General features: G+C 35.5%; 1 protein-coding gene across 1 annotated transcript; it reads right to left on the bottom strand.

The window, feature by feature from the left end:
* Positions 1 to 13368: 13368 nt before the first annotated feature.
* Positions 13369 to 19559, bottom strand: LOC133518801 (uncharacterized). Its single transcript, XM_061852507.1, has 4 exons — positions 19253 to 19559; positions 18643 to 18697; positions 15561 to 15600; positions 13369 to 13647 (listed from the first exon to the last, which is right to left on the bottom strand). The coding sequence occupies exons 1-4, from the start codon at positions 19305 to 19307 to the stop codon at positions 13465 to 13467; spliced, it is 333 nt and encodes a 110-aa protein (XP_061708491.1). The 5' UTR covers positions 19308 to 19559; the 3' UTR covers positions 13369 to 13464.
* Between the last annotated feature and the right edge of the window lie 539 nt (positions 19560 to 20098).

The raw sequence follows: 20098 nt of genomic DNA on the forward strand, positions 1-20098 counted from the left end.
ATATATGGTTGTTTTCATTCAAATATTAATGATTGACTATGATTTACCTAGTAATTTCACTGTTGATAAATCATGAAAGAATGAGTGAAAGAAGGTTAACAAAGAGAGTGAATAAGGGAGAAGTAAAAGAGGGAGCTGGAAGGGGTAGACCTCCGTGGACTTTCTCTGATCAAATCGGGGAAATCCGGAAGAAAGACCAGGTCAAAAGCACCCTAAATCGACGAGCGTGTATGAGGAATGTCATGAAAGTGAAGGAAGCGAAAGAGGTATGTCAGGATCGTAGCAAGTGGAAATGCGTGGTCTCTGCCTACCCCTTCGGGAAATAGGCGTGATTATATGTATGTATGTATGATAAATCATAGTTGTCCTCAAAAAGTGCGAGACTACGAAGAAATGAATGTAAATTGGTTTGTGTAAGATCATTATTTGCAATTTCTACTGACCCTCACTTTATGTGATATACTCATATTGAGTATCAATATAGGTTTGTTTTGTACAATTTTGAACACCGATCCCGTTCGAAAGTAATTACATACTTAATCGATTTTATTATTACTAGTAGTTTTAGTTTTGACGACCGGTCTGGCCTAGAGAAGCCGATGGTCCTGGGTTCGAGTCCCGGTAAGTGCATTCATTTGTGTGATGAGCACAAATACTTGTTCATGGGTCATGGATTTATTTCTATGTATTTAAGTATTTGTATATTATATATATCGTTGTCTAAGTACCCATAACACAAGCCTTCTTGGCTTACTTTTGGACTTAGTCAATTTGAGTAAGCATGTCCCTGTAATATTTATTTTATTTATTTTAGTAGTTTGTCTCAAACTGAGAACTCGTGGTTCGCCAAAAACTAAAGATATAGCGGCTGTTGAAAATTCAAGTTGGCTGCCGGGTTTTTATAATTTCGACTAGGGATTCATGTTAAAGGGCTTTTCAGATCTTCATACATCAATTCATCAGCCTCATTAATGAAGTTTAAATTTGAACCAAATAATTTTAATTCGGATGATTGTTACCATTATAGCATGTTTCAAATGCATTTCCGTTATAAAATTATCATGTAATTGCTTAAAATAATAAATAAAAAGTATAAAAATTGCGCGCGAAATGCTAATGAGCGAAACGCAATGCCATTGGTCGAAACGTCACGTGACGCCAAAGTTCAGATAGATTTGTTGTTTTGTTCTACTTCGGACCGATTTTGAATGAAATCTGGTATAAAAATGTATTTTAGTCGCGATTTATCAATTAAAAATGGTTATATCTCAAACATCGGTTATTGTCGACTAATTCTAGATAACACTTGGTTGAGTTTCAATACTGTTATAATGTTATTATTTAAATTTGCACGTACTTACATACAACACGCCGATCAAAAATTTTATCGGCAGCTACATACTAGTTTGCAGTTAGTAACACGAAATTACGGATGTTTTTGCATTATTGTAGATTTTCTACCATGTATTATTGTAGATTTTCTGCAATGTATTATTGTAGATGTCTATCACCAGTAAAACTCCAGTTAACTTAATCTAAATAATTACAATTCCGAAAAAATAAGTTTTTGGCAATAATATCATTTTTGTTATAAGCTTTTATTGCTGACTGTACTTAGACAGGCGACTAAAATACTCATCGAGCTAATTCTAAAAACCCCAAACACAATTAGGTTGCGTTGATTCATCACAGAGTTCCTATGGCCACCTCCTGTCTCCATCATCAGATCAGCTCGATGATACCATAATATTGCATTGTCACCCGACTTATATATGCAAGCAAAATTTCAGCTCAATAGGAAACCGGCAAGAATATCAAATTTAACTTGCAAGATTTGATTACCGACCGGTAGACAGACAACGGGAACGGGAGAGGAAAATACTTGTAATACATCCAAGTATTTTCCTCTCCTCCCAATCTCCGTTTCACCCAGGTTTTTTTTTATGTTAAACTTTTTTTAATTTTTTCATTCCCGCCAATAGGCCAAACAATGTGTCATTTTTTTAAATCTTATAAATAAAAACATTGAAAGTATACTGAAACACACCCAACTTGTTAGTAGAAAAACGCAAGAAATTCAAATTGTCTGTGGGAAGTTGTTATGTTATTATTACTTAACTTAGGAATAAACTATATTTGTGTAATAAAATCAAAATTGTAAATAGAATCAAAAGGGGGGTATCAAAGTAACCCCAAGTTCAGTTTAAAGTTGATCACCACTTTTTTATTTTATTTCAAGAGCTACATTAAAAATAATAAAATCATTATTAGTGAAATCGATAGAGGAGCAGAAACCGATTTTATCATTTATTTAAATGTTATTTTATTCCATATTCGGGAAGATAAATACATATTAATTTTGAAATTGATCAAAGTAACCCCAATCCATTTTTGTCATGATCAGACCAATTAATTCAAAAAAGAGAAAATGAAAATGGGCGAACGTTGTCCATTATTGTCCCCATTTTGTGTTAAATGTCCTTCCGGGTATGCTGAACGAAATCAGTACCCCTAGTGTAACTTTGATCGACATCATAACGTGACGAACGCGTTTGCGTTAAGTCTCATTTTGTATAGGATTTTGAGTTTCCAAAACGTCCCGCTTGGCGCGCTCTTTCGAAATCCAATACAAAATGAGACTAAACGCAAACGCGTACGTCACGTTTGGAAATCGAATTTATTTACACTAGGGGTACAGGTCTCAATTTCTAACTCAATCAGACCGGTGATACCTACAAATATTTTATATTACAATAAATACAATACAATAAAAAACGCCCAGTTTTCCGCCTACTACCCACCACCATTTGACCAGACAACAGTCCACCTACCCTACCTATGGCCACGCATATTTTCATGCAAAGGACCAGTATAGCAAGACCCCTCGCAAATAGCTTTTGGGCATTCTAGGTTCTTCTAACTTCATACCCCTTGATCGATCCTTTATTCCCATGCTAGAACTTAAAAAATATATTGCCCTCAACAACATGTTTACCAAATTTCATTTAAATTTTATTTACTAAAGTTATTGCGTAGCAAATTGGTAGCAAACTATCCTATCTTCGCGAGTTTTAAAATCGATACCGCGCTCTTAAAGCAAAAATATTACTTTGCTAATCCGCGAAATGCGCGCTACTCAATCAGTGCTAACCCGTTATACTTACTTGCGTATTTTTACATGCAATTGATTGTTACAGACAGCCGAATATTCATGAAAAAGATGTTTTAAAACCAGTTATTTATTTTTACTGGTTTGTCACACGCCTAAAGACAAGCTAAATACTGAGTTGGGAAATTTAAATCACAAAGGAGCTAACAAAAGCTTGGCAAATTGTTAGCAACTTGAAAAATACCAAAATCACCAGTCGTACAGGTCCTTACCCACCTAACCTAACCTAACCACGTGCAGAGTATTAATACAAGGTGCCCGTGAGCATTGCGAGAGATTTTAACGGTGCATTCCTGATGGCAACAGATGCAAAAAATGTTATATGACTTTTTGTGAAATTCGACATAAAAAAAAATTGTTTATTTTTTTCCTTTTTTTTGAACACTCCTACTACATAAAACGTAATTTTTATTGATAACCACATAACCTAAAAATAACTAAAAAGTTTTTTTTTATTTGGGGTTAGCCTCTCGAATACATTTTTTTAATTTTTCGATGTCAATCAATAGGTATGGCCAGACTAGACCTCAAAGTGGCAATACCGCAGTCAAAAATGTGTTTTGTACCGACATATGGCGAAAGAATGATTTCGAAAAACATTTAATTATCTCTGAAACTAGGCCTAATCCAGAAAATTTTATATGACATTTTAAAATGTCTGGCAATGCTCACGGGCACCTTGTATTATTAAACTCTACGATGTTCTTGAAGAAAGTAACATGATTGGCTAACCCTATCGACCTCGTAATTAGGGCTGATCTTGCAATGGAGGCATATAGCAGGTTTTTTAAGGTATTTCTAACCTGTTTTGAAATATTACATTAGATGAGTCACTTGACGAACCTTCGGAATTTTACCTGATACGTGAGAATATGTATACTCCAATCTGCATTAGGATTTTTTTAGCCCGATCATGAGCTTTGTGTATTTTTTGCGCCAAAGACCTGTTATCAAATTAAGGATGGGGTGTGCGCTGCGTTGTGCACCAAGCACGGGGTTCGGGAAGTAAGTGGGACTCTTCTACCATTCTCCGAAACTCGTGTGCAGACTTGCAGAGTCATAGAGAAATAAATAAGATTAGAGTGCTCACTCCATACATCAGTTTCCTTACTTAATGAATAGTAAGTTGTATGGGATGGGAGGTATGGTAAATAGTCGAGGTATAGTATATAAAATACGGCGTTGCGTGAACAAAAAGGATGGAAAGGAAGGATGAATTTAAGAATTTGAGTCACCAAGATCTTTGATGTAAATTTTTAGGGATCAATTTTATTTTGATACCTAATACCTATATATACTAGGCCAAGTTTGGTATTGTTTTCGTATAGATCGGGGATACTGATATATAATTATAGTACCATTTTGACGTCATTCCGAAGTAAAACTAAATAAAACTTGATTTTTTCTTAAATTCCTGTTCACGTTAAAATCGTTGAACCAATTTAATTAAAATTTGGTATAGAGATAGTTTGAGTCCCGGGGAACAACATAGGATAGTTTTTATCCGAAAAATGTTCTCTAAAATTGAAAAGGTAGATTTGATAATAATCGCTGAGGCGATTTAGATGAAATCTACGTCTACATCTTTGATTTAGTTGAAAATGACATCGAACTTGACTTAGAACCTAGACTTAAACAATGATTAACCTCCGAAGTCGGGGATGCTGAAAAAATGACGCTGAAATTTTCTATGTATTTATTGTGTCGTCATTACAGACTGGATTTTGTATGTACCGAGTGAGAAGTGCGACTTTGTATACGTTTCCCCCCATAAAAAAAGGCATAACGATTTTTACGGTAAGATATCGCTTGGGCCTCCCTTCCATCGTGTCGGAACTTTGGAAGAAGGTTTTGTTCGAAGCGTATTTTAGTTATTCCCGCGACATGTTTCGGGCGCGAGTGACTTAAACCGTATAATTAGCAAAGTGTTAGTATGGCTTACGACAGTTTAAATTCGAAAAAATACGCTATAAGTAGTACGCCCTCAACATTTTTTTGATCGACTTATAAAAGGTAAAGGGTTCTCAATAACGGTGTCGCCATCTTATGTTCTTCGGAGAGGTTTTTGGAACTACAAATTGTTCCAATGATATTAAGTCAAGGATCTGATGATGGGATACTGGAGATATCGATGGAACGCTAGGGAATGTTGACGCCAGCTATAAAAAACTGGATAATTTATAATAAGTCGCGGGGCATTTGTTTTCGTAAGCAATCTTTAGTAATGCAATGTGTAATAATTAAATAAGATTTTGACGACCAGTTTTGCCAAGTGGGTAGTGACCCCGCCTACGAAGCCGATGGTTCCGGGTTCAAATCCTGGTAAGGGCATTTATTCGTGTGATGAGCATGGATATTTGTTCCTGAGTCATGGGTGTTTTCTATGTATTTAAGTATTTATAAATATTTATATATTATATATATCGTTGTCTAAGTACCCTCAACACAAGCCTTATTGAGCTTACTGTGGGACTTAGTTAATTTGTGTAATAAGTAATAATGTCCTATAATATTTTAAAATTTTTTAAGATGTCACATTCTTATTTTTACACAGGCGCGTAAAACCTAAAACGATTATTACAACAAAGTAATTGCCAATAATGATATTAATTTAAATAACAATCGGGCCGTCAAACTCCGAGCGGAACCGAATGGACAATGCAGTCTGTGTCCACGCAAAAATCACACGCTTGTCGCCGTGATGACGATGACGTGTAAGTTAATAACAATTACCTATTGTTTGTAATGTAACGTTTTTTTAAGTAGCTTCAAAAATGTGACGTCCCACGCCTACGGTATCCTTATGCACACGGAGCATAAGGATCCTTTAGACATGGAAAGCCATAAATTCTACAACTACGTCAATTGACCGAGTGATACCGATGGTCACCGTTTTAACTTCGACAGAATTATTTATCTTCTACAGGTAATTTCTTAACCGATTCTCGTGAAATTTTGAGAGCAGGTTCAATAATCACATAGAATTTTCTTGTCGAATCAGTTTTCGGAGTTTTTTCCAAAATGGCGGAGTTATGGGTGTTCGCGAGGTCTACAGCTCACAGAGTCAATAATTTCCATTCACTGGCCACTAGTGGCCACTAGTTATATCATATTGTCGCGATAAGTTAAAAAGAATATATTATAAATTAAAAACGCATACCCCCTTAATATAATTCTACTACCCCAAAACACACTGAAAATAATATTCAGGGCATTCCTGTAATAGGAACCCGTGCTAACTTGCAACTGAAATTCCGATACAAATTACTATGAAAAAGTTTGATCAGACAGTAACTTGATAATTTTTCATTGGTGCGAATACAAAGATCGCATCGAGTTTTTTTTTGTAAAATAATGTTTATATGGCAGTATTATACGAGGTTGATATGAAAAAAATAATGAAACTATAGGTATTTTTATTTTTATACATCTTACGGGAGAATCGCATGACAGTCGGCACGGGTTTCAGTTCCAGGAATGACCTGAAATTTATATTCAGAGTGCGTTGGGATTCCTCTATTCTTTTGAAACCGGTTTAAGGGGTATGCGTTATTATTTTTTTTAAATCGTAAAATGAGGGACACCCTAATATAAAGTACCTAAATTAGTTTTCGTTTCAAAACTCAGCTAGCTTCTAGGGACTAGAAAATCACCTCACACCTTACTCGTATTTACCAACCGAGTAAAGTAGATAGGTACAGTCAGCATCAAAAGTAGCGGATCAAACAAGGTTTCAAAAGTATCTACCATTCTGTAACAACTTCACAAAATGTGGTGGTTCTATATGTCGAACAATTAAGACGGTAAAAGATATACTTTTTAATGTAAATTTTAGAGATTTTTCTATATTTGGAAAAGTTATCCGGAATATCAGATACTTTTGGCGCGTTGTTTCATCCGCTACAATTGATGCTGACTGTACCTAGTAGAAGGTCTTAATGTCTCAAATCCACATTACTAATAAGTAGTAAAAGTTTAAACATTATATTGCGTAAATTATGGTACTTAACAGGTATTAGGTACACAGTATTTAGAGCTCCATGCAAAACGTTCTTAACGGAGCTCTTATTTTTATTTTTTACCTAGCAGATATGTCTGCAAGCGATATTTTTTTTTTAATTTAAAGGCAAAAACGGAAAAAATTGCTGTTTGAGCAAAACCCGGTCCATTCCCTCTCAACCAACTGAGCTAGAGAAGCTAACCAGAAGCGTGCGAGTTTTTCCATTCCTTTCTTTTCGTTTACACGCCTTAGGAAGGCGCATAGCGACATCTACTGCACATTCTATTTTTTTTTCTGTTCAGAACTGCTATCAGTCGGTAACGACTATAATTAGTTTTGATGTACGTAGGAATTGAAATTAGTGTTATGGAGATCATTGTCTCATTCTATCTTAACGGAACCTCGCAACTTACATTTATTAATCAGATATAGTTCGTGTCATCCACGATGAAGCGCAGATTTTGACAAATCTAAACTTTAATACCTTTAGTATAATATTGATAGCTCAAATTATATGCAGTGAATTATCGCTGAAGTGTGCAGCTAATAAAAAACTAATTTTGAAATGCGTTTAACTATGTTTTAATCAACTCCCGGCAATCCATCGTGGCTTTTCCAAAGCCACGATGTTTTTTTAAGTCCAGCTATCTCTTTACTAGAAGCAACTACCGAACAACGTCATGCTCTACGACCACACTTTAAAAGTTACTACTGAACAACGAACTTGACATTGGCAAAATCATCATAGATTTGATGGAGGCCATATTTTAAAAGAAGAAGAAGAAACTTTAATCACATGACAATATGAGTCGAGGCACGAAGTCTATGGAAGGTAGAGGCAAGGAACAGAATCTCCTTAGGCAGAACTGTTGCAAAAGTGTCCAGCTGTCAGCTATAAATAATAATTTCAAATCTCTCCAAAGTAGCGCTAGAGTAGCTAAGAACCTAGGCGTTATTGACAGAGAGAAGTGCGCTGTCTATGATTCGATTTTTTTCTCAAGTATCCTAGGTATTGTAGCGCCACCTTTTTATGGTTTTTTGTCGGACACTTTTTGGTATATGGAGATTCTTTTTTTTCCTCTACCTTCCATAGCACGCGTCGTGGTGTTGATACGATCTATTTATACGTCTGCTTTCAGAAAAAGTTGTATGGTATTGTATTGTTGTGTTACTACACAACAATACAATACCATACAACTTCGCTCTCTTCACAACAACTTTGATCTCTTATGATACTAAAATTGTTCATATTTTAAGGAAACTATATAATATATCTAATATATGTATGGTTGGGTAAAACGCAGATCTTTGTATGTGTACTAACAAAAGAGCAAGAGCGTCACTGTATGTTTGCGCAAGTAACAGTAACACCTGTTTACATACAATGACACGAGTAACAATTTTTTAGGCAAATTTGGCATTTTCAAGAAGAGCGTTAAAATTCCAATTAAAAATATCGAAAATTTTGAAGGGAACCAACATATTTTATTCTTTGACGGCCTCCTAGCGTAGACGGTAGTGGGTGGCCCCTGCATACGAAGCAGGAGGTCCCGGGTTCGATCTTGGTAAGGTCATTTATTTGTGGGTTTATCACAAATATTTGTTCCTGAGTTATTGAAATTTTCTATGTATTTATATATAACTATATATTATAATCGACCTATTTCTTGAAAGGGGTTATTCTAGAGCTTATTTACAATGTTTTAGCCCAGTCAACTAGGGGTCTAAATTCAATGGTTTTCGAGTTACCTATTCAAGGTTTTAGTTTTTTTTGAAAAAATGCCACATAAACTAAAAACTTGAATAACTCGAAAACCATTGAATTTAGACCCCTGGTTGACTGGGCTAAAAACATTGTAAATAAGCTCTAGAATAATTCCTTCCAAGTAATAGGTCGAATTACCAGTCGCCCTGTATATATCGTTGTCTAGTACCTACATCATAAGTCTCATTGAGCGTATCGTGGGACTAGGTCGATCTGTGTAAAATTGTCCTATAACTTTTTTAAATCTTTATTTATACTCAAAGGCAAATAAAATGAGACTAGGTACGAACTGTACCTACTTATACACGCAAGCGTGTTTACTTTTATTATATTTGTTATCCAGGGCAGTTGTCGGTTTCGTGTTTTTCTAGGAAAGATTATTTAAGTGCCTTTTCTTGTTCCACATTCGCTCTAATTTGGTCTAGTGTCAAATTTGTGGGTTCCATTACACTTGCAGCGCCTGTAAAAATAAATGCGCACATACACAGCGCGGGCACATCGCAAATCGTTATTGTGACGTGACCGCCAAATCTTTATATAAGTATGTCAACATTTCTTAATATTAAATACAAATTAAACTTATGAATATCAATAAAATGTATAGATAAAAGGGGGTAAATCAGTCGGTAGCGAGCTTTGCTCCGTGATAGTTAGTGCTAGAAAGCTGCAATTTGGCATGGATACATAAATCATGCATGTCGACAGAACGGTAAAATAAAGACAGTATAAAATATATTTTCTTGGATACTTCCCATACAAAATGTTATATATATATATATATATATATATACATAACTTACTAATGTATTAATGGTAAAAAGTTCCATCAATAGCTAGGAATTCATACATTGATACATATTTTAGTTCGAAGATACTTTAGATTATACATCTATGTAAATAATATATACACTTGTGCTAATACGTATATCAAATACGTAAATCATTAATAGTTTTCCACTAGCCTCCATGAGTTTGTTTGTAGTTTTTGACGTAGTTTAGGATTTATTAAGAATTATACTTTCTTGAGAAGTATTTTCGTTAGTTTATTGGAGGTCAATATTGCGCCACGTTCGAAGGAGATTACCCACCGCCTCCCAACACGTGACCCCCGGGAAAGCATGGTGCTAAAAGCGGCACTTCTCAGTACCCCCAGACAAGAGACTTAGGACCTTATTCAGTCCACGTCTGCTCATGAAACATAGAGAGTATAAGTTTAGCTAAAACCCAATGCCTGACTAAAATCGCAGCAGAGAAAAAATTTATGTAATATTGCGTATATACCCTCAAGCTCGTCGAGGAAACATACCCGGCTTCACAATGATTGGTGCCACAATATGTGAGCATACAATACGGTACGTAAGAAACACACTAGCAAGGTCGACTAACGGAAATATAGCACGCACAGTGATCCAATTGGAAGGCATTAAAATCTGCAACATATACAAACCCCCGATGAGTCCCTGTAGGGCTAATATGGTTGGCTCTTTATCATTTCTCACCATGCCTGTCACGTTCTTACAAGTATGTAAGCGTGAAAGTGACGGGCATAGCGACAAGTGATAAAAATGGAACCATGCTGCCACCGCTGGTCTCAGCGATACCCAAATTAGATCAGGCTAGCCATCTATAGAAACAGGCGACTTCAACAGCCACCATACCAGATGAAGCAAACTACTTTCTCGTGACTGGAAACAAAAACAGTACGCGAGTACAATGCAGATCTAGCGTTTGCTTGCCAAGACGCCGATCAAAATCCACTACCAGTGACGAAGTCTGTTCTACAGGATTTCCCGCACAGTCAGCACCGCTCAGTGTTACTTGAAATTGGCCTTAAGATGGTTGAATGGTCAATTTTTGCCTGTTTTGTGGAATAACTTTTAAACTATTTATTATTTATTCCAAAATAGGTAATGAAAAAAAAATTGAAATTCTTACAATGAGACCTTTCATTTGATATTTATAACATGATATATTATGGTTTACAAAACTTTGTGTTTTAATTTTCTTTTGTACCCCCCAAAAGTGGCTCCTAAGTTTAAAATTAATTTGTTGACGTTACATGTCAAATTTCAACTTCATCCAGTAGTTTCAGTAGGTCCAGTAGTTTCGGAGCAAATAGGCTGTGACAGACAGACAGATAAGGGTTCCGTTTTTTCCGATAGAGGTAACTAACCCTAAAAACGTTAACCGCCATACGAGACTAAGTACAACGCGTGCCTCATCATTGTTGTAAGTGAAAAATATTTTTTCTTATACTTTATATATTTTGTATAATCAATAGTCTATGGTCTCTATGGTACAATACTGTTTGCTACATTGAAGCGCTTAAGTGCTCCCTATATTTTCTTTGGTTAACTGCCTATACATATTTTAAAACATATCCCGCCACCGCCGCCGCTGGGTCTATCACGAATTTATTTGGTTACTTTTATTTCCGACGTTTTGTCGCAGGTTTCACTAGTCGTGGTCTCGGATAACTGATTTCCCGGCAAAATATCAAAACAAAGATTTCTGTAACTACCCGACGAAAAGTCTATGAAAAAATTTGGGAACCTAATCACGAATTCAAACCACCCACCATATATTTTAAGCAAATAAGGTCTAGTCATTTGACAGAGTCAAGATATAGGTGCGACGACGAGCGAAGCAAGGAGGAGCGTGCAAGGTCAACTGCGACCAGAACCGACTTTTATTTCATTGTATGAATTAAACTAAAAAAAAATTGACTTAAAATATTTAAAATTGACTTACCAAATCATTATGCTATCTAAAATGTAGCATTTTAAAACGTGTCTTTTAAAGGTGTTATCCAAACATATAATTACTAGTGTAAGATTTGGAAATCATAGTACGATTCAATAACGGCATTGATTTAGAGACCCAATCACAATAGTTAACAGGCCTCTTTTGATTAGTACCTGTGGGTTATTTCCGGTATCGCCAAGTTATTTCGGGTATCGCCAAGTTATTAATTATGCCTAGTACCAAATTCAATTATTATCAGAGGAGCATTTCAAAATTTGTATGGACTTTGTTTTTTGCTGTTAACTTTTATAATAACAAAAAGATGTATAAGAGTCAAACTTAGGGCCATAGCTATGGTTTTTTTTTTTTAATCTTTATTGAAAAAAGGGTTTTTTCACAATTGAAAATGTCACCCTTATTGTGACATAGCAAAACAAATCAACTCTTATTAATAATTATCTACGCTTAATACCTAGGTTAACAATCTCATATAGCTTCTTCGCCTGTTTTGATTGCGGGTAGGCTAAAATTAAATTAACTTCACCTATATTATATAAATTACAATTGTATTTTTGCATGAAGTTTATCCTCTCAGCCTCGTTTCGAACACATTCCACCAAGATATGGAACACATCTTCTTTCACTTCACATTCGGTACAGTTTGGTGACTGGTTCTTACCCATTATAAATCCGAAACTATTAAGTGGAATGTGTCCGGAACGCAGCCTGAGAGCAGTAACAACATCTGATCTGGCCATATTTAACCCTGCAAACCAAGGAATCCGTAGCAGATTGGGTTGTATAGTCCTATACCAGATACCTTTGCTTAGTGATCTTTCATTAAAATATTGTTTCCACATATCACAGCACTTCTGTTTTACTGCATACAAAAGATCACTATGGCATGGTAACCACCTAGTTACAAGTCCGTCCGTGGACGCCTCTTTAGCGAGTCGGTCAAGATACATACCTATACTCAGAGTTCAAGTCTCAACCAAGGCAGTATTTTTTTCACTTTTAAATTTATTCTAAGCATACTCAGAAAGTCAATATCTAGAGAAAATTAGTACTAGGTTTCTATGGTGAAGCGGCCTTCCACTATCCTCTTAAATATCTACAAGTAGTGGAGTTTTATAATGACTGTTATAACTGTGTGTCATATTTCAATAAGGCTATAACTTCGTTTGATTAATGTATTTATTACACATTTTATGACAACTAACGAGATTTATGTTAGTTTTGTTTTTTAAGCGGAAGGGTATATTCTTATTAAGACTTCGACAGCGTTACTGCTGTAGCATTGTGTATATTTTTATACAGTTATCGCTTAATTGAGAGAATGGTAACTAGGATTGCCCAAAATTCTTTTGTGATTCTTGGACATCATCATCATACGAGCTGTATTTGAGCGCCAAATTGACGTGGGCAATCTTGACGAAAACTCTGGATATCTTTGCCCGCCCTCTAAAACGTCAAAAAGTGGGTAAGACTCGATTTAAAATTGTTTTCTTCAAATAAACTAATGCATTTGATCACAGTGGACGTGCTGAGAAAAAAAATCAAAAGATGTCATATATTTTTTTAGACAATTTCGTGTTTTTTCGAAAAAGCGGGTAATGTTAGCTAATTTCAAGGTACCTATTTTTAATTTAAGGGGTTGAGGATAACTTTTAGGAATAAAAAAATATCTTTCATATGCCGACTAATTTATTTCATAACTTACACATTTTCAGTGCAACAGTTGATTTATCAGTGGTCTTTTTGATTACAGTCATCAGCCGAGTTTTATTGTTTGGAGGTGTATTCAGTCACATTACCGTTGTCATTTTTAATATCTTTCCGGGACTCTCCCTGGTCAATTACTTTGCCATTCACCTCCTTTACATGCTGTTTTTCTTCTGTGAAAGTAGCTTGCACTTTTTCGTTAGGCCCAGGTTTCAGATTCTTGACAGAATTTTCATCATTTTCCTGTAATAGCAATATTAATATGTAAGTAATAAAATAAATAAATATTATAGGACATTTTACACAAATTGACTAAGTCCCACAGTAAGCTCAATAAGGCTTGTATTGAGGGTACTAAGACAACGATATATATAATATATAAATATTTATAAATACTTAAATACATAGAAAACACCCATGACTTAGGAACAAATATCACACGAATAAATGCCCTTACCAGGATTTGAACCCGGGACCATCAGCTTCGTAGGCAGGGTCACTACCCACTAGGCCAAACCGGTCGTCAAAGTAATGAACATTAAATGAACGTAAGTATCAACTAGCAAATTCAAAAAAAAAAAAAAGAGATGTATAAGGTCCCCACGGTCTGAGAAAAATAATAATACACAATAATAAGATTTGGAGGTGTAAAGGTTCTCCAAATGTCAAAGAATAAAAAAAATAAAAAATTGTATGAAATACATATTTCACGTCAAGAGACTGTTAAGCTAACAATCTTAAAACTAGTTCTACAGAATACATAACTACTATGTATTTAATATGTCAATGTCATCATATAGCGTGGCCCCTATAGACCTCACTTTCCATCGACTTGCCTATTTAAGACTTTATTTGTTTTAAATAATAGGTATGATTTTAAGGAAAAAGTGAAGGTATTTTAGGGGTTTTTTTAGGATTCTGTAGGGTAAGGTGGTAGGCTCTTTATTATTTGTCACCATGCCTGTCACGTTCTAAGAAGTATGTAAGCGCGAAAGTGACGAGCATAGTGACAAGTGATAAAAATGGAACCATGCTGCCACCGCTTTAACATTAATACAACTACGGGATTTAATTGCGTATTGTTATAAAAAACCTTTAGGTAAAAATTAACAAAAGAAATACTTAGTGCGGGGTAGTCCTATAAACCAGCGAAACTAGAAGATATTGATGCCAACTTTATCTTTCTCCAAGCCCGCGGGGGCGCAATGACGCGTCTGAGGCACCGGGTAGTTTTCAAATGGAAGTATCGTACATGAAATTAAGTCCCGTCCCCGATAAGGGTACCTATAGTGCTTAAACTATCTCATGTGAGTCGGTTACTGTCAACAAGAATGTAGAATATTAATAAAAAAATGTTTTATTAAAAGTTACCGTCAAGTACAGTACTGGGGACAGGTGGGATAACTTTAGATAATGTTTTTAACTATGAATGATTATCTATTTGCAAAATTAGTAAATCCTGATTAAAAGATTATAAACAGAACACTCGTGTCAGCCAAGTTCATATAATTGGGAAATATTTACACCCATCCCCAGTTCGCCACTTGACGGTATTCTTTTGTGCAGGCTTCATCGAATCAGTACCGATAATTGGCTTAGTTTGCAAGTTTTGTATCAACTACCAGGTATTAAATATACTAAAAAAAGTTATTAACTTTTTTTTTAATTGTAAGTAAATACAATTTTTTACAATCCCTCGTTTGCTGAAAAAGTAAATAGAGTTGGACCAAGATAAGTCTGCAGCGGTTTTGATGGCGCAGCCTGTGCAAGTTATTTTAAACCTCAAACTTCCAAGAAATTATGTTGTAAGTATAGATAACATTTCCGCAGTATGTTCTGTCAAAATCGCTGCAAACTTATCCTGGTCTAACTCTACCTATGCAGGAATTCGGTAGGGGTTGGTTGTGAGATGCTCTACAGAAACCCAAAATAATTGTTTCCAAGTAAGTAAATTATGTAGGTACAAATTGTATAAATCTTTATATAATAAAAAAATCAAAAATGCAATGTGGGGTTGCCATAAAGCATGACGTGATTTTTTTGATAACTGTTATAATTTTAAATGAAGAATTTATTTACTCATTTGAATGTTTTTTTAATATTTTGCAACGAATTATAACAATTACATTATGAAGTAAATTAATGGAAGTACTTACGATATCTTGACTAAAATCGGAATCTGAATTGCTGCTATCCCTAAAAAATAATAAAAAAGTGTTAGCCTTACATTCTATGACATAGAATGTAAGGCTAGAATCTATGTATAGTGGCATAATGTATAATACAACTGTTGTACGAGAAGAATAATCACATTATATGCCTTATTACGTTGACACCAATGTATTAAAATAAAATAAACAACATGTAATTAAATATTTGACAATACAGAGACAGACAGGCCAATCGATCTCCTTCTTGATGCGACTGGTAAATCATATTACTTTTTGGCAACCGGGTTTTTTAACCTAATTAGACCCCCCTGAATTTGAATTTGCCGGTTGCCCGGTCGAGATCTTGACCGGAAGAGAGAGTTCAAGATGGCGGCCAATCAAGAGCTCAACGAGGGGGGGCCGGGTTTAGGGTCGGCAACGCGCATTTAACTCCTCTGGAGTTGCAGGCGTACATAGGCTACGGAGACTGCTTACCATCAGGCGGGCCGTATGTTTGTTTGCCACCGACGTAGTATAAAAAAAAACATACCGACCTTAATGAGTTCCTTGTAAGAAGAGATATATTATTTTTAGTAGTAGTAGTAAAACACTTTATTGTACAAAAAGAAACATAAAACAGGAAAGAACACACATCATTTCATTTGTACAAAGGCGAACCTATTCCTTTCAGGGATCTCTCCCAGTTAACCATTTGAGCAATTGAGGAAGAATTGGAGAACGGTAGACATCAAAACTGTACTAAACCGCATAAAAGAAAATATTTAATTTCCTAAAAGATAGGTAAACTTATAAGTCTTATAATAATAAATAATAATATTGAATTCCGTTAACTCCGTTAACTCTGGGGTAAGTACGTTTAAGGGAACTAAATGACATAGTTAATGACAAAAAATATGTATTATTTTTTATGTTTATACAAAGTAATTAATTGTTGCTTTTAGCGTTGTTGTAACACGGGCATTACATTTAATTAAACCAAACAATTGAGTACTGTGACATATCAATGTCATTTCGAACAACAATTTTCCGAGATAGTATTTATGTTTTACTAAACATAAATACTATCTCGTACTAAACACTAATCAATATGTAAACAGGCCCTACGCTCGTAAGGGCCTAATAATATAAAAATAAATTATGTACTTAATATCTCTCAAATGGAGTTAATTAGAATAACGGTGTCTGTGAGAAAGTTACTTAATTTAAGCTCAGGAATGCACCCTTGAAACTAACGGAAATAAAAAAAAACACGGTGTAAGGCCACGAGGCAAGGATTTGCCTCACCGGCAAATTCGGATTCAGTGGGGTCAAATTAGGGAAAAAAACCCCGGTTTCCAAAAATTACTTAATATGAATTGCCAGTTCACATGGATTTTTTCAAAAATATGAATTAACATCAGAATCATATCTATCTCTTTAGTTATCGTGCGTCTCGCTCGCGCCAAAACATGTACAGTCAAGTATGATCGAAATGCACGATTGACATCATTTAGATACCATTCTGTCAGTGTACGTTCGAATAGGCCTGCCAGATTCAGAATGGAATATTGACATGATAATTATATATTTTGTCGAGTGCGAGTTGGAATCACGCAACAAGCAAGGGTTTCATATATCACCTGCCGTTTATTTATAGTACGTTTAAGTATAGTGCGCACACTATGATCTATAGAATAATCAAGGTGTGCTCATTATAGACCTTTGTCAAGTGTATCTCGTGTTATACACATTTATTTTGTCTGTCTGTCCGTCTGTCACCAGGCTGTCTCTCATGAACCGTGATAGATCTGTTGCCGTTATAACAACAATTACTAAAAAGTACGGAACCCTCGGTGGGCGACTCCGACTCGCACTTGTTCGGTTTTTATTATTCATGAAGGGTAGGAACGTAGTTCAGATAATTATACAATTTATAAATTCCAGTATGAGGAGATTAGGCCTGAATCTTAAAGTTGCATAATACCTACCTTTGCTCAAACTTGTAATGAAATGTTGACATGACTTACTTTAAATTAGGTCGATGTGCGATGAGTGAAGATGATATGTAAAGGAAATTCATACAGCTTTACACACCTAAGGCTATATTATTTCAGCGTTTCCTAAAGGAGAAAGAAAATTTTATTATGTTTGCGCTACGACGCACGGTTTAGGAGATACAGCCTTATGAAGGTTTTTTTTTCAGTCATGCAGAAATCTTTATAAGGCCGTATCTCCTACACCGTACGTCGTAGCGCAAACCCAATCACATTTTTATTCCCCTTCAATATCCGACGCACTGAATAACCTATCACATTAGGACATGAAACAATCATCATCATCATCATCATCCTATTTTTTTTTATTCTATTTCATTGCAAGTTTGAGCAAAAAAGCACTATACAAATCTCGGCGAGAAACGGGGTTGCCGGCCGCGTATCCCTATTCGACCTAGCTATGCTCTCGGCTGTCTTGGCCTGCAACCCTTCGTTTCCCGTCCTCTATAGTAATGGACTATTAACCAATGTTTGTTCTGGGGGGTCCTATTTTGAGGATTTTAATAGACTATCAATGACGAGTTACTATTCGTAGATTTATATCGTATAGGCACGGCTGCTTAGATTTTTTTCAACAACATTCCATCATTAAGTATTTTGCTAAGAAAATCTTAACTTAATTGAGTTTTACAGCCGTTTCCAGAAGATAATCCTGTGTTTTAATAGTACTTACTCATAGTGTTGTGTTGTGTTCCTGCCGGTGAGTAAAGTTGCCAGAGCTCGCCGAGGGTGCGGAAGTGTTAGGGTCGGCAACGCGCGTGTAACTCCTTCGGAGTTGCAGGCGTACATAGACTACGGAGACTGCTTACCATCAGGCGGGCCGTATACTTGATTGCCACCGACGTAGTATAAAAAACCGGACAAGGGCGAGTCGGAATCACCCACCGAGGGTTCCGTACTTTTTAGTATTTTTGTTGTTATAGCGGGACGGACGGACGGACGGACGGACAGCGGAGTCTCAGTAATAGGGTCCCGTTTGACCCTTTGGGTACGGAACCCTAAAAAGTAAATTATTAGGTTGCATAGGTACTTACGAACTGGCAAATGGAACTGATGAGAGGTCATCGTCGCCGTCGTCACTATCGCCAGCTGAAACCAATACAAAGTAAGTAAATTAAGTTAAATTTTTATTTATTGCCTGCCACCCCGATTACTTGATTTTTTTTTTTTAATTTTTATCACTTCTTCTGAATAGGAAAAAAGTTGATGATTTTTTTTCTATGGGGCAGGTCGTCCCTATCGCCCAACTCTCCATACAAATGTCAAAAAGATTTCTTCTGCTTTTTCCTAATCACACCACGATACAGAATATGCCCTTAAAAAGGTCCCCACTATTTTTGTTACACCTTGTATAAAATAAAGCGAAACGTCGGAGGGAACTAACTATCAAGTTTGTTAATACGCGATGAAGTCCCGTTTTATTTTATAATTGTTGTATCTTGTTTGCTTGTTTTTTTTTCGTAATCGGGGCTTATATATAAGCGTCACTCAATTTCAGATTTTATTTGGATATAATGCACATTTTTTGGTAGTAAATAAAAATAATACATTGATTTTTGATATTAAGCGAAAATAAAGATACAAAAATACGTTTTTTTGATTGTGTTAATCTATTGTGGTCGGGATTTTTTTAAATATATTTACCGATAGCGAAAGCGGCGAAAATCACAACGAAAAGAAGAATTATGTACTTCGACATTTCAATTTGATTGAATTTGATATTTTGAATAAGAACTGTAACAGCTACTGAAGATGTGATGGTTTCGGTACACCACCTGGGAATATATAGGTGTGCGTGTGCGTGTGTGTGTGCGTCAGGGCCATTGGACAAGAAGGGGAACTCGGGGTAAGTTCACACCGCTGTTTCATTTATTTTTTATTTTTTAAATCTAAATTTTTAAATTTAGATGTTATTCATTTTCGAAAGTTTATCTGATTAGTTGTGGCAATTGTATGGTACAGGGTGGGCAAAATAAGAATGATACACTTTGTTTTTAACCGACTTCAAAAAAGGAGGAGGTTCTCAATTCGACTGTTTTATTTTGTATGTATCTGTTTTTTTTAATCTAACGGGTATAACCCCGAGATGGTCCCGTTGGCACCAAGTTGGGGTCTGATGATGGGATCTTGGAGAAATCGAGGGAACTCTGCAAATGTTATAGGTACATGTATGGCGCTTTTGTTAATATTTAAAGTCGGTTTTATTTTTTGTTAAAAAGTTTTTATTAAATTTTTAATTATATTAAGTGCAAAGTTTATTTAATTTTTTTTCTGGGTTGGCAATTGTATACGGAAGATAATTGCTGCCAAACATCTATTCCTAGCGGCAAGCAATTTTTTCTCAAATATTTTTGTTGTTTATAACACGTTTGTGATGTGCTGCGCAGGACTTTTTTTTTTTACTTATTTAAATTAAAATAGATTTTCAGAAAAACCATATCATTGCTCATATCTTGTAGATTGTTTTTTTTTCTGCTCAGGAAGTGCCAT

The sequence above is a fragment of the Cydia pomonella genome, chromosome 6 (genome assembly GCF_033807575.1).
Source record: "Cydia pomonella isolate Wapato2018A chromosome 6, ilCydPomo1, whole genome shotgun sequence".
Classification (NCBI taxonomy): domain Eukaryota; kingdom Metazoa; phylum Arthropoda; class Insecta; order Lepidoptera; family Tortricidae; genus Cydia; species Cydia pomonella.

Coding starts and splice junctions, on each gene's coding strand:
- LOC133518801 (XM_061852507.1), bottom strand. CDS start 19,307: ATGTCGAAGTACATAATTCTTCTTTTCGTTGTGATTTTCGCCGCTTTC. Junction 18,698..19,252: donor TTTCGCCGCTTTCGCTATCG/GTAAATATATTT, acceptor TATTGGTTTCAG/CTGGCGATAGTGACGACGGC. Junction 13,648..15,560: donor CCGATTTTAGTCAAGATATC/GTAAGTACTTCC, acceptor TTGCTATTACAG/GAAAATGATGAAAATTCTGT.